The 14453-nt window shown below is 42.4% G+C and overlaps 2 protein-coding genes across 3 annotated transcripts in view; both read right to left on the bottom strand.

The window, feature by feature from the left end:
- Nucleotides 1-14453, bottom strand: part of phf10 (PHD finger protein 10) — a 91604-nt gene that overhangs the window by 51293 nt on the left and 25858 nt on the right. The window lies entirely within an intron of this gene.
- rhoua (ras homolog family member Ua) lies at nucleotides 8456-14299 on the bottom strand. 2 transcript variants are annotated; one of them, XR_009529054.1, is made up of 5 exons: nucleotides 14032-14299; nucleotides 13688-13746; nucleotides 12878-13066; nucleotides 8778-11616; nucleotides 8456-8735 (listed from the first exon to the last, which is right to left on the bottom strand). XR_009529054.1 is itself a non-coding variant. In XM_060071851.1 (4 exons), exons 1-4 carry the CDS (start codon nucleotides 14297-14299, stop codon nucleotides 11338-11340), a joined length of 795 nt encoding a protein of 264 aa, XP_059927834.1. In that variant the 3' UTR covers nucleotides 8456-11337. The 2 variants fall into 2 exon arrangements, 1 of the variants encoding a protein (XP_059927834.1); XM_060071851.1 differs by having other exon boundaries at nucleotides 8456-11616.

Raw genomic sequence — 14453 nt, 5'->3', positions numbered from 1 at the left:
AGTTGCCTCTGATTCCCCTATGTAGTGTCAGTCCATTCGCTGTGGGCTTATCAACCACAACAGTAGCCTCATCCTTTTCGCTGATGAACTCTTTGCCCCAGCCTGCCTAAAAGCCTACATTTCAGATACAAATTGAACACCATACAATAAATATTTTTAATGTAATATTTGCAATATGTAATCAATATATCTATGTTGTGTGTCTCAATAACATGTCAGTCGAGGTGTTCCCGAACTCCTGGTGTGGTGAGGGAATTATGTCGGGCCCCCAGACAACTTACATATCGTTGGTATTTACCAAGATAGCCAGCAGATGGCGACAAAACCTTTGTCTGGATTTGCTTATACTTGTAGATGGTCCAAATAGAGATACAACCAAGGAGAGTAGACAGAACTTCCTGTTCACTTGTGGCCTCTCATTGGCTGCTGTTCTGGTGTCCTGTAAGTTGTGCTGATCCCTAAGGACATGCTATTATTTTACATTACAATGGAAACCCAACAGGAGTCGCATTGCCATTGATAACTATAAATGGCATGGTATGCTCCCAAACTCGTGCGTTAACATACGTGCTCTGTAGCCATCGGCCATCAGGATGTTCTATTGTGTTGACAATATGGATGTCTATGGGTCAAAGTCTCTGACCCTTTCCGTTCCATACTATCGAGGTATGGACTGGGCTAAAACAAGCAGTGTATAGGTTGGGAGTGTGAGGTTGGGGATTTCACCTAAATCTTTTTTTTTTTTAAAGGGAGTTGTCTATTTCTATTCTAGAAAAGTATCTTCACTTTACACTTAGTACAAAGCTTCCAGGGCCCAATGTGGAGTCTCTATTCAAACTGAGGAACATGTAGTCCGTTGGCTGTTGAGCTCAATGCTACCTTTGTCCAGCTTTATATGTCTGGGTTAGAGCCTGTGTCACCCTGCCTCTTAAACTTGACGAATGACTGCAGAGGGAACCACAGGAGTTCAGATAGACCTGTAGTGAGACCAACATAGTACACTGTTTCTGGGGGATATGTTGGCTTGCTGTAAATGCCGGATAGAGAGCGAACCACAATAGCAGGTTATATTGAACCTCACCGCCCTACACACACACACACACACACACACTTTACAGCAGCCCCAGAAATGAATTCAAACCTAAAATGTATTTTAGTCTACCTCTGTTGGGTATCCATCAGACTTACTCTGCTAAAAACAATATAAAGATTGATTACATAGCTAGCTTAGATGAGCTATAAGAAAGAGTCATAGAACAGTTGATTTCATCTATCGCCAGGTTGTTTAAGTCAATATTGGTTCCTTGTTTGGTTCCAAACCAGTTCAAATGAATGAAAGAAACCCTGCCAAAGTCACACAGCCCATTGCAAGAAGCACATTCGAAGCCACCCTACATATTTCATTCCCCCCTCTCACACATAAAGACTGCAGGAAGTTGACACATCCAGCTGACATGTCCTGCAGGATATGGCAGCTTGTCTGTTCCAGACACATCCTGTGAGTTTGTGTGTGTTTTTCTGTGTGTGTTCGTGTGTGTGTTTGCATCAGCTTCTGTGCGTGTGGTTCATATCAGTGTCTGTTAGTCATTAACGTTATGTCAACTCGGTCGGACAGCGAGTTTTAGAAAAACAGGAAAACACACTGACATCATTGTCAGGCCTTGTTCTTCCTCTTCTATCCTCTGCTCCCTCTTTTGAAAGTATGAGTACAACCTCACACTTTCTTTGCTCTGTTTTTTCCCTTCCCGCTCTCCCAGTCTCCTCTCCCGATACCCCTCTGGTAGGCCGAACATATCAGACTTTCTTTTCATTCGCCTTCCTCACCTTCTACTTTATCCACTCTTCTTGTACTATTCTTCTTTGTCTTCCCCGATATCTGTGTTTTATCTTTTTTCTAGCATGTTCTTCCAATGTTCCTGTTTTCTACCAGTAAAAAAAAAAGTCTTAAAACTCTTCTCATTGCGGCAACAATACTGAAATATTAATTTTAATAAGGAATTTCATCTTATGGTGGGAAAAAACAACCAAACCATTCAAAAGCAACTGTTTCAGATAATGTTAACTTCCATCCAGCCACATGATTGTGAATGAGTAAGGCCTCGTATCCGATTTGTACCACTGACTGTGTACCACGACTCCACCAAGCCAGCTGTCATGGCCGGAGTCTACCTGACCTCTCTCTCTCTCTCTCTCTCTCTCTCTCTCTCTCTCTCTCTCTCTCCGGGGCTCTTTCTGCTCCTATCGGTCCTGCCCACCAAACCGTGGAGGACTGTATCTCAGTCACCAAGTCCCACCACCAGTCTGCAGGTCCCATATTCCAGTGTTCCTGCACTGGTTGGGTGGGACCCACCAGTTTATGAATGGGATATGCTATACATTTTATGAATTTCTATTTATAAACGTGTGTGTTGTAATTGACTCATTGACTTATGGGTGTACGATTTAAAGATTGACTTGGATTGCAGAATGACTTTGTTGTGTGTGTCGTTATGTTTTAAGTAATCTTAAAAAATAAATCTGTTAGATAATATAGCCACAAAGACAATTCCCAGTAAAACATGTCCATTTGGACACGTCATTCACATGTACACATATTGTAGGTAGGTAGGAATGTGATGGAACGTACATTGAAACCCAAACAGAGGGATTCACATTCACACAGGGATTAGGGAAACATAAAAAAACATAAACAGCTGTCTAATCAACGGACATAGTATAGCTATTACATCACCTAACATTTCTTCCCCCCCCTCTCACCTTCTCTCCTTTTCCTTCTCTTTTTCTTTCTCACTCTTTCTTTGTCTCTTTTGCTGTTCTTTCAAACACAGAGGTGCTTTATTTGTTAAAATTTGTTTTGTTTTGTCCCTGTAATGATTTTTTTATATCCCAGTTGAATTCTGTTCATATGTAGAGAGAGAGAGAGATGCCATGATATTTACAGTCACAAACATACGGTAATTAAGAGGACAGAACCATTTCCTTTTGGTAAACACATGTTTGCTGATTCTGTTTGGTCCCTGTATTGAGCCATCTAGTCTAGAATGATAAGCTGTTTTAAAGCAGCCATTTTAAAGTGAGACCATAGCCGGTTATTTTTCACACCAATCATTGTACACATCCTTAGACAGGGATAAGAATAACAATGTCTCTGGATGTTTAAAGCCATGCATCAGACAAACGTCGGATACAGCGACCATGTGACCTCCGCGTTTCCCTCTGTGGCCCTGCAGAAGTCATCTTATGACTGGTGAGAGCAGCATCCTCCAATCCAAGAGGAGAAGGCCCTGCAGCCGGTTGATCGCCTGTTGATTACCGCTCATCATATCATGTGACCACTATCAGGTGAAAACTGTTATCATTATTTAACCCGCCAGAGTGTCCGTTTAATGCGCCTTCCCTTTACCCTGGTGCGGTGTTGAGAGAGCATCAGTTGTGTAGCACATGACTGACGTTGTCAGCACAACGTTGAGGTCCGTGCACAGATTTTGCACAACTTTGTTGCCCAGCATAGGGAAGCAGTGAGCTACAACAGTTTGCAACAGTAACAGTTTACATTACTTTAAAACATTCTACAATAGAGCAAGTCTCTCTCTCTCTCTCTCTCTCTCTCTCTCGCTTCAAATATTAGAGACAATATTTCCAAAGCAATAACATCCAAATAGAATGTTATGAAGTATAACAAAAGTAACTAAATACTGCCAAATATATATATATTTTTTTTCATTGTCATCATCTCCATGTCATGGCTCAATTCCAGATAACCCTGGTGTGTGTGTGTGTGTGTGTGTGTGTGTGTGTGTGTGTGTGTGTGTGTGTGTGTGTGTGTGTGTGTGTGTGTGTGTGTGTTTGTGTGTAAGTACGTGTGTTACGGTGCATCAAATTTTAATTTCAAAATATCAATTTGGCTGAGATTGTATTTTGTCCCAATTAACATAAAAATGAGAATTCAAGGTTCTCCCTCAGATTGTGGATACTAGACTATGTTAGTATCCTCCTCTGACTCCTCATCACTCTCCGACTCCAAGCTGGACATTGCCGTCATCTCCTCCAGCTCCTTTTCACAGCGGGACTGCCTGGCTGCTACGGCAGCCTGACGCTCCCCTCGCCGCTTCACCTTGAGCTGCAGCTTTTTGTCCAATACAACAAATGTGGCCACTCTGTCAGACTTCATGCTGGCCAAGAAAGCTAGGTCTTCTGGGTTATCGATCAGCTTTTCAACATTTGGAGGCCACAGCGGAAATGTGGCATCAAGTCTGCACTCCATTTTCTGCAATTGTTTCGCTGTATTCTCATTGGAGCGCTTGGCTTGGGAGATTTTCCGCATCTTGTTGTTAGCATTGACTAAGTCTACCATCTTGTGGCACGCACGCTTGTCGCTCACCATTGGGATGTTGGCTTTCTGGTAAAATGCCCGCACCTGCTCCAGGACAACCTTGGCTGCCTCGAACTGCGACAGCGCTCCATTTGCACCGGGTTTCTTGGTAAGCATGCAGCGCAAGACCTGACGACCAGTTAACTTGGCAGTTTGTCGCTGGTGATGATGCCATCCTCACCGGTGATGCTGGGGCCCAGACCAAAGACCAGGCTGCGACTGCTAGTCTGGCAGGGACCAGTTGGTGAGGGCAGCATCTTAGGAGAGCTGGATCCTTGGGTGGGTTGTATTGTGCAGTGCCTGAGAATGAAAAGGATACAAACTCAAGGATAGTGTTTAAAATCCTATTTTACCGTACTTCATATCACTCAATTAGGATAAACCATTCTTGCATAAGCCTCAAATTTTAGCTGTACATAGTGTAACTTCATCATAACTTACCGTGACATCACTACCAGAGTAGCTAGCTGTGCTTGCAAATATGCTTGTATTTAAACTGTTAATTTACTGTAACAACTACAATGCTTCTCTCATTAAACATGAGACATCTATACTCTGAATATGACATTGTCCACCTTAGAATACTGTTGATGTTAAGCTTAATAGCTTAGCTAACATAGATAGCTAACTGTGGTTAGCAAACTGTTGCTAGCTAACGTTACCTAGATGTAATGAGCACCAAATACCTATAAATATGACTTAAATGACTTATGATGAATAAGTATACAAAGACACAACTACGGATATGATAGTAATATGTAATAATATACATACCCAACCCAACACAGAAAGTAAAGATCACCTCAGTTTTCTTGAGCTGTAGTATTGTTTACCTCAGATCTCTATGGCGACCATTGAGCACTTTTATCCAACAAAAACAGATGTGTGGTGGCAACCCTAAATCATCATGTACTGGAAAAATATTTTGCATGTGCTGTTTCTACATATATTGGAACACTTTTACCACCCAGCCATATCAAAATTCAAGAATTGCGTTTTTTGATGCACCCTAACGTGTGTGCATGCGCACACCAGCTGGCTGCATCTGGTTTGTAGGCAAGTAGGAGGGAGATCTCTCCTTTAGTCATGCGTGTGTGTGGTTGTGTGCGTGTGTGTGTACGTGCATGCGTGTGCGCGCAGCAGCTGGTTGCATCTTGTTTGGAGACAAGTAGGAGGGAGATCTTTCCCCCTCTGTACTTGTGTATGTGTGTGTTACTCATTATTGAAACATCAGGACAAGATGGTGTCAAACTGAATAATAATCGATGTGTAATGCCCCCCTCAGAGACGTTTCATACAGATTAAAAGTAAAATATAATATTCATCCGTACCAGGGTGTTACTGCTACACCGGTCTTGTGATATGAAATAGCTCTGTAATAAATCATCACATTCTTAGATAAGCATGTGACATGGATATCTAACCTTACTCCTTTTACCTCTGGATGGTTTCTGTTGGTTCAGAAATATTTTCCATAGTAGCCTATATCAACAGACCGCCATTATATTAGGTTGAGTGGAAAGATGTGTATATTGTGTGAATAGAGGCACTCTATTGATGCATGTGCACACACGATGGAAATGCATCTCATGACAGACATTGCAATAATTGAAGACACACTTTCAATTTTCAATTTCACAGTTTGTCACTATCTGCCCAGGAACAAAACGCATAAATAGTACAGACATAGTGTGTGTGTGTGTGTGTGTGTGTGTGTGTGTGTGTGTGTGTGTGTGTGTGTGTGTGTGTGTGTGTGTGTGTGTGTGTGTGTGTGTGTGTGTGTGTGTGGGCGGGTGGTTGTGTGTGTGTGTGTGTGTGGGGGGGGGGGTGTTTGTGTGTGTGTTTGTCTGCATAGTCTGATGAAGCCGAGTAGAGAAAAAAAAAAAATAGAATCTCGAGATAAAGTCCAAACAGACACAAGTTTCCCCTGCTCAACAAAATTCCAGCAGTGTGATTCAAACTAGCAGGATTGTGTTTTGTTAGCACTGTGTGCGCTTAGGATGGTGTGTGTTTGCACAGCGAGATAATGCCTGATAACATAGGCCACTGTTGTGTAAGGTTGATGCAGAAGAAACAGATCGTTTTGATTCTTTCTCTTCTTTTTCATTCACATTAATGTCCTGGACAAAATACTCAGTAAATGGGTATATAATTAACACCAAATTAATGTCTTGACCTCATCTTTTATCTAACTACATTTCTATTATTTTGTTCCGTTAATGTTGATTTAACTGACCAAAACAGTGATTACTGTTAGTCTTTAAAAAAATAAATTGACCTCCAGTTTAAAATGAAAACGGTTTAAAACATTTTAAAATGTGTATGTTTGTAACAATTTAAATAGTTGTAATATTCCTTAGGATTATATAAAATGATATCAAATATTCCTCTCAAGTGACTAGATAAATAGAGAAGTTGGAACTGCTCTGTCCGATCTGAATGGTCCTTTGTTCTCATCTGCCTCCACTGTTTCCATGGCTCTAACTCAATCAGCCCTCTGTTACGAGTTTATTTTCTGTAAATACTCCCCTTTGATATTTTAGGACACTTATCTTGCCGTTATGGCTACAATCTGTTTATTTACTTCTTTCTCATACTCTCCTCTCAACCCTCTTTTATTTTATTTATCATCAGTCGATCTCTCTACCTTTCATCAAGAATAGCTGTGTGATTTGTTTGATTGATTATATTAGATTTGCTGCAATCATATTTGAACTTTGATTGGTAAGAGATATCAAATCACACACACATGCACACACGCACACACACACACACACACACACACACACACACACACACACACACACACACACACACACACACACACACACACACACACACAAACACACGTACCATAATAGCAAAGAAATACATAGACAATCAAAAGTTAAGTGCACAATATTTGAAGTTGCTTCCTTATCTCTCCATTAATCACCTCCTATACAATCATCACCATCACTATAGAACCATAACGTCCTAAAGAACCATCCCCCCCTATAGAACCATAACATCACATAACACCCCTATAGAACCATCCCCTCCTTTATAATCATAATTGCGTGTGTCCAGGTGTTGTTGCGCCTGTATTCTGCTCTGTCTGAGTGTCTGAGTGCTCCATGCATATCCTCCTCTTCCCTGATGGTCCAGTGCAGCGGAGCCGTCACACACACGTTGTTAACACCAAGCAAGCTGGACTTAAGTGAATGCCCACATAAAACCACATGAAAAAAATAAAAACAGGCTGAGTATAAAAACACATGTTTTAAACCACTATTAATTGAGCAAGCAAATATTATATACAAAACCACATTAAAAATAAATAGATGTAATTTTTTACAAATTGCAACAAAAAGCTTTTCACATAACATCATTTTCGGATGTATAATGCCGCTTTTCCACCGCACATGTAGCTCGACTCGACACGACTCGACACGGTAGCAACACGGGTGCTTTTCCACCGCAAATAGTACCTCCTGGACGTGGGCGGGGTCGGCTGCGCGAAAGGGCCGTGACGTATTTGTGTACGCGACGCAAACAACACATACGCAACCCACACATGGACAGAACCCACATAACAACAATGGAGGACATCGATCACATTACTATTATTAGCCGGCATGTTGAAGAAGTTGGAGAAGTGGAACATGTTGGCTGCGGCGCTGCTATGGATGTTACCAGCATGGTTGCCATGTCGCTCTCGTGACTTCGTCACACTCTCTGGCCAATCAGTCGCCGGCCGTCTGCCGACGTCACCTTTTAGCATCGGCTCAGCTCGCTTGGTACCTAGAGCGAGTAGGTACTAGAAAAAGCAGCCACTTCAGGTACCAGATACCATGGTACCGCGGTGGAAACGCAAAAAATGCGAGCTGAGTCGAGTCGTGTCGAGTCGTGTCGAGCTGGTACCATGCAGTGGAAAAGCGGCATAATATTAGTATTTCCGAGTATATTGAAACTTTTAAGGTAAAACAAACATTTGTTGAAAACGATATTCGAAATGGAAGATACAAGGTTTCATGAGTAAGTTTGGTCAGTACAGTAACGGCAAGCGATGTGCCCTGATTTGGAATGAAAACGCAAAAAACATGGTGATATCATTATTCATTTATTACGAAAGGTATAAAACATCTGTACAAACATGTACAACAATACATCAGTTCAATTAATCAAGTAAAGCCTTTAAACCCATTTGAAGTGTGCTCATGGCGGTCATGAGTTGGTGGTTACCGAGTAGAACACTGGTTTCACAGCAGTTTGGACGGCCTGGTCGTTTCTCTTTGAGATGTGAAGTGAGTCTCCGTTAGCATTATGCAACGTTGAACATTAAAAACAATAAATCCATGTCAGTTTACATTTGCATGTCATTCTCATCATTTACACACACACACACACACACACACACACACACACACACACACACACACACACACACACACACACACACACACACACACAGACAGTCGTCGACAGTGTGTGAGACACAGGGCTTATCGTCTGAGTTATTTGGGAACCTCTGACAATCAGCGACATCTTGAGACGTTAGCCTTGCACATCCACTCCCCTTTCCAAGGACATCACCGGCCACAGGCCTTCCTTTTTTTTTTTCTTCCCACACAATAACACACTTTCTGAGAGCTGTTTCCCCCCAACATAGCCGAGCCCTGCTGTATACACACACAATCTTTTGCTGCTCATCAAAGCTCTAATCTTTAACATTTGAGAGGAGATTGACAGCACAGCTCCATTCTGCAGCTCTACTCCACAGCTGAAACCAAGACGATATGAAACGTACACCGGCGTTGCACTCCATCTGATTCAAGTGGAGAATTTGATATACCGTAGAAGTGTGAGCCATTACGGAGACCTTTGCACTTCAGCCTACTTTCTTAACTCCACCAGAAACTCCCTGCACACACACACACACACACACACACACACACACACACACACACACACACACACACACACACAAACAAGCATTGTATTATGCCTATGCCCGCAACAGAAACAATGGATTTGCCATCACGAGTGGGAGCTAACAGCCAACTCATTCACTCTGAGATTCAAGCCGCAACTGCCATAAAAACGTCCATACCTTCCAATGAGACACAACCTGCCTTCTGGTGTGATCTGACTTTGTACTTTAGTTTGGGTTGTGAAAGACAACATTTCAGCAGGGCATGGATTGGAGGTTAGGCCAAATTCAAGCTGTACTGTGGCAAGTGTTTGACCCCAACAGCTGTTGGGTGTTGGGTTGGTTACGAAAGAGGCTATGGGGTAATCACGTAGTCATCGTATTTGTAAAAATGTAAAATGATTAATTCAGTATTACAAAAGATAGTTTGACTATCATGGCTTATGATTTATATCACAAAACAAACACAGTATGATGAGTTGTTTGGATGACTTCTCGTGTTGACCCAATTTCATTTACAAGAAGCTGAGCTGAGGTGAGTTGAACCTCAAGGCAAAAGTCAGCCTACTCCAGCACTCACAAACTGACTAACAGTGAGGGATAATCTTCATGGGAATGCTGCTTGAAGTACTGAAAACAAACACTGGTTCAACCTCATTGACAACGTTTGGGGACAACTAAAAGAGCTCTTTACAAAGATTACATTTTCGGTGGATGGATTTAAAATGTTTTACATTTATATAAATTTGTGTGATAAACATTTGTGCACGGTATGCATTGTGCAGAATGCAACTCTTTACTTCCAAAACAATATAAATGACAAGTGACCATTTCAAAAGGACAACTTCAGTCATATGATTCTCAAGGGCCCATACTTGAGAATCATGGCAGAAACTAATACGTTGTGTATATCACAAAAGATTTGAGTATTTGTTTAGGTCTGAAAGGAGGTAGGGGTTGAAAGCTAGTCTGAGCCGGTTATCATGTGACCACTTGCTTGACAAGATGTTTGTCAATACTAGGGATTAGATTGAGCATGACATGTGTGTCACAAAAGTGAGATAATGATGCTGTACAGTTGCAAAAAAAGTAATTAAAGCCAAAGATTGCATAGGAACATTGTGTTTGTGATCTCTGCCAACATTGTGCTTAATAAAAACAGTAATAATATGATAAAATCACAGAATTGTAAACTAACTGAATCAATGTAACCTGACTAGACAACATCTGATATCAGTGATCCATTTTCCAAACCTTGGAAATATTTTTTTTGGCCCAGTGTTTCAACCATTGCTGTAACAAAAAGTCATGATGTTATGGTTAAATAATCCCCTAATCAAAGAAGAGAAACATAGTTGAACTAAGTTTAAGCATTCTGCAAAAAGGCCCTGGCGTAACACTTGTTGTGATTTGGACCGATTTGACCTAGTTTGATCTAGTCAGATTGAATACAAACGGCTGCTGATCCAAACATCAGTCTGAGGCATGTGGTTTCTACAAGTACCTTCAACTCAAGAACCTTTATATTAGAAGCATGCTGGACATTTGAACCAAGGAAGTAGATTGTCTTTCTGCATTTACAAACATTATGAAACAAAATACGCTGTAGCCAAACAAAGAAAGTTAGGATCCGAGACACACTCTAGGGTTTAGGGTAGTTTAGGGTACATTGAACCAGTAAACGGCTATGTGAACACCACAGCCGATTAAAGCGCTGCTCATGAACATGGTTTTAGTCAGTTTCATGTTTAAATTCCTCGATACAGAAGCAGTACCTTCCACACTGAAGCGCTTGGACAGGAACCAATCCTCAACTTAAGGAAGACCCTAATGTCACCTCAGATTCATGACACCAAAACCTCTTCATTCAGACATGGCTCAGTAGTACAAAAACAAACGGTGGAGAAGACAACCTGAAGGAGACGAGAGACGACAGACCACGTCCCCCTCACATCGCCCCTCCTCAGCAAGTCTCTGGTTCAACCATGACCCAAACACCGCCCAGAAGGCAAGACCTTGGGGGACACCCTAGGTCCAGGAGGGGGGTCTTCACTCAGGCCACACAGCAGTACCTCCTCCACCAGGACTTGGACAGGTCCTTCCTCTTGCGGGCCGTCTGCTGCTGCCGTCGCCGGTGCTTGCTCCCCCGGGCCGGGCCGGCTCCGTGGTCCTGCAGGCTGGCCACGATGGCCGTGTCGAACACCTCCTTCAGGTTCTTCTGGGTCAGCGAGGAGCACTCGGTGTAGGCCACGGCGCCGATCGCCACCGCACAGTCCCTGGCGTCGGCCATCTCCACGGGGCGCTCCCTGTACTTGGCCAGCTCAATCAGAACCTACCAAGATCGACGCAGGGGAGATAAAAGGGTGGGAGAGTTAATGTAGTGTTCTCGTGCAGTGTGTTGTAACTCTGACTAAACACAGAGTTAAAAAACGTAGCCAATGAAGACAGTCGTAGTAGGGTTGACCATTTACTGTCACACTTCCTCATCAACAGACGGTGAAAACTGCAAATAAAATAATACAAAAATATTGTGTGTCTATTTATGACTAAACATCACGTTGTGCAGAGTTGTAAATAATAATATTAACTGTCTAACACTGTATGTAGATATTCTACATTAGCTTGTGCACAATTGCTATCCAAAACGTTTTTATTCCACCACAATATATTATTTTTAACATGTCCTCTAACAATTAACAAACTTACGGCATTGCCTCTTCGATGCTTCCAAGTGGATGCTAGCAGATTACATTCAGATGATTCACATGTCTGCCATTCCTTCTACACAGGTAAGTCTAACAGAAAGACTTCACAGGAAGTGTCTAAACCGAAACTGACATAATAATAATAATAATAATAATAATAATAATAATGATAGCAGAATAATATGAATTTATACATTAGCTAATTTCAACTGTAAAGTAATTATCCACATCCCGTTTTACATATAATTATTTAAGAAATAAATGTAAGAAAATTAAATGAATACATGGAGAGGCAACACAGTTAATTAGTTTATTTGCCTCACAACATTTCCAGTGGGGGCAGGATAGCATAGTGGCCTGAGTTTGACTCCAAGCTGGATGAGGTAATGGGTTCGATTCCCCAAACGCCCACAGAACACTTCCTGGGTTTCTCCTTTAGCAAGACGCCAAAGACTATGGTTATGGTGTTACTCCTTTAGGAAGACGCCAAAGACTATGGTTATGGTGTTTCTCCTTGAGGAAGACGCCAGAGACTATGGTTATGGTGTTACTCCTTGAGGAAGACGCCAGAGACTATGGTTATGGTGTTACTCCTTGAGGAAGACGCCAAAGACTATTGTTATGGTGTTTCTCCTTGAGCAAAAGGCCAAAGACCCTACCTGCTCCTTAGTGACATATATCTGAATCCACCATTAATAATATGTATGTAAATCTTTTTTGGACTATTTGTTTGTTTCATTGTTTATCACAGTAATTGATGACTGACGGCTGAACACACACACACACACACACACACACACACACACACACACACACACACACACACACACACACACACACACACACACACACACACACACACACACACAGACACACACACACACACACCTTAACGTCTTCCCGGAGGTCACACTGTGTCCCCACAAGGACCAATGGTGTGAAGGGGGCATGTCTGCGGATCTCCGGTACCCACTTCTCAGGGACATTCTGGAAGGAGGCGGGGCTAACCACACTGAAGCACAGCAGGAACACGTCGGCGTTGGTGTAGCACAGGGGCCGTAGCTTGTCAAACTCATCCTGGGAGTACAAGGACAGAGAGAGAGAGAGAGAGAGAGAGAGAGAGAGAGAGAGAGAGAGAGAGAGAGAGAGAGAGAGAGAGAGAGAGAGGAGAGGGAGAGGAGAGAGAGAGAGAGAGAGAGAGAGAGAGAGAGAGAGAGAGAGAGAGAGAGAGAGAGAGAGAGAGATAAAGAGAGAGAGAGAGAGAGAGAGAGAGAGAGAGAGAGAGAGATAAAGAGAGAAAGAGAGAGAGAGAGAGAGAAAGAGAGAGATAGAGAGAGAGAGAGGGAGAGAGAGAGAGAGAGAGAGAGAGAGAGAGAGAGAGAGAGAGAGAGAGAGAGATGCATAGGGACAGAGAGGGAGGGAGCCAGAGAGAGTAAGGGGAAGCAAGTGTTTCTGTGCGTGTGCGTGTGTGAGTGTGTGTGGATTTAAATATACACCACAACTGTCTTCAGTTGTGGTGGAATGCAAGTATTTTTTATATCCATGAACATTCCATCTGAAAAACGAATTACCCAGAACTGGGTTTATAATAATACAACAATTTAATCAACTATGAATAACAATATATATACTTGTTATTCATATATATATATATATATATATATATATATATATAACAATTTATGAGATACCTCATACCTGGCCAGCTGTGTCGCAGAGCTGAAGTTGGACTGGCTGGCCATCCACGGACACCACAGCTATAGATTACATCCATCCCACACACCACATACCAAAGTTATTACAACAGTGGAAACTATCTAATGATCACTTCATGAAATACAATTGTCGGTCTACTCGGTTTTCCTGAAACAAATAACATTTAGTTAGGATGAATCAGACCAGACCAACCTGATCCAACAACTATACATTTGCATGTTAATGAATACACATAACACATTTAGTGAAATGTATAAGAACAGATCCAATCAGACCCAACAACTGTACAATTACAGGGTACGGAAAACAAGTTATACGAGCTCTACCTGAGAAATTGTCAAACGCAGTGGGGACGTATTCTGTGGGATAACCATTGGTGGTGTAACTGACCACCAGGCTGGTTTTTCCTACAGCTCCGTCGCCTACAAACACACACTTCACCCTCCTCTGCGCCCCTCCGTTCCCCCACAACCCTGGCCATGACTTGTGGGTTCTCCCGGAAGCCTTGTCCCGGCTTCGGAATCTCCTCGGCGGGACAGGGGGGGCAGGGGACGCCGCTGCTGGATTACATGGTCCCTCACCTCGCGGAGGCATTGGCTTGTGAATGATACGTGGGCTACAGGAGACCCAAGTAACACATTCACTCCTGGTTTGGCCGACTTCTTAAATACCTCATTATTCCGCTGGCATCTCCAAATAAGTTTCTCTGTTGATCTGTCAATGTCGATTTAGTATCCATAGTGTCGGC

This window comes from Gadus macrocephalus, chromosome 14 (assembly GCF_031168955.1).
Source record: "Gadus macrocephalus chromosome 14, ASM3116895v1".
NCBI lineage: Eukaryota > Metazoa > Chordata > Actinopteri > Gadiformes > Gadidae > Gadus > Gadus macrocephalus.
Note: the sequence above shows the minus strand (reverse complement) of the source record. Positions and strands in the feature narration are given on the sequence as shown.

Bases quoted from the DNA above. Each gene is read 5' to 3' on its own strand.
- rhoua (XM_060071851.1), bottom strand. From the start codon at position 14,299: ATGCCTCCGCGAGGTGAGGGACCATGTAATCCAGCAGCGGCGTCCCCT. The intron at 13,747-14,031 runs GTAGAGCTCGTA...TGTAATCTATAG, and splicing joins TGCGTTTGACAATTTCTCAG to CTGTGGTGTCCGTGGATGGC. The intron at 13,067-13,687 runs GTATGAGGTATC...TTGTACTCCCAG, and splicing joins TCTGCGACACAGCTGGCCAG to GATGAGTTTGACAAGCTACG.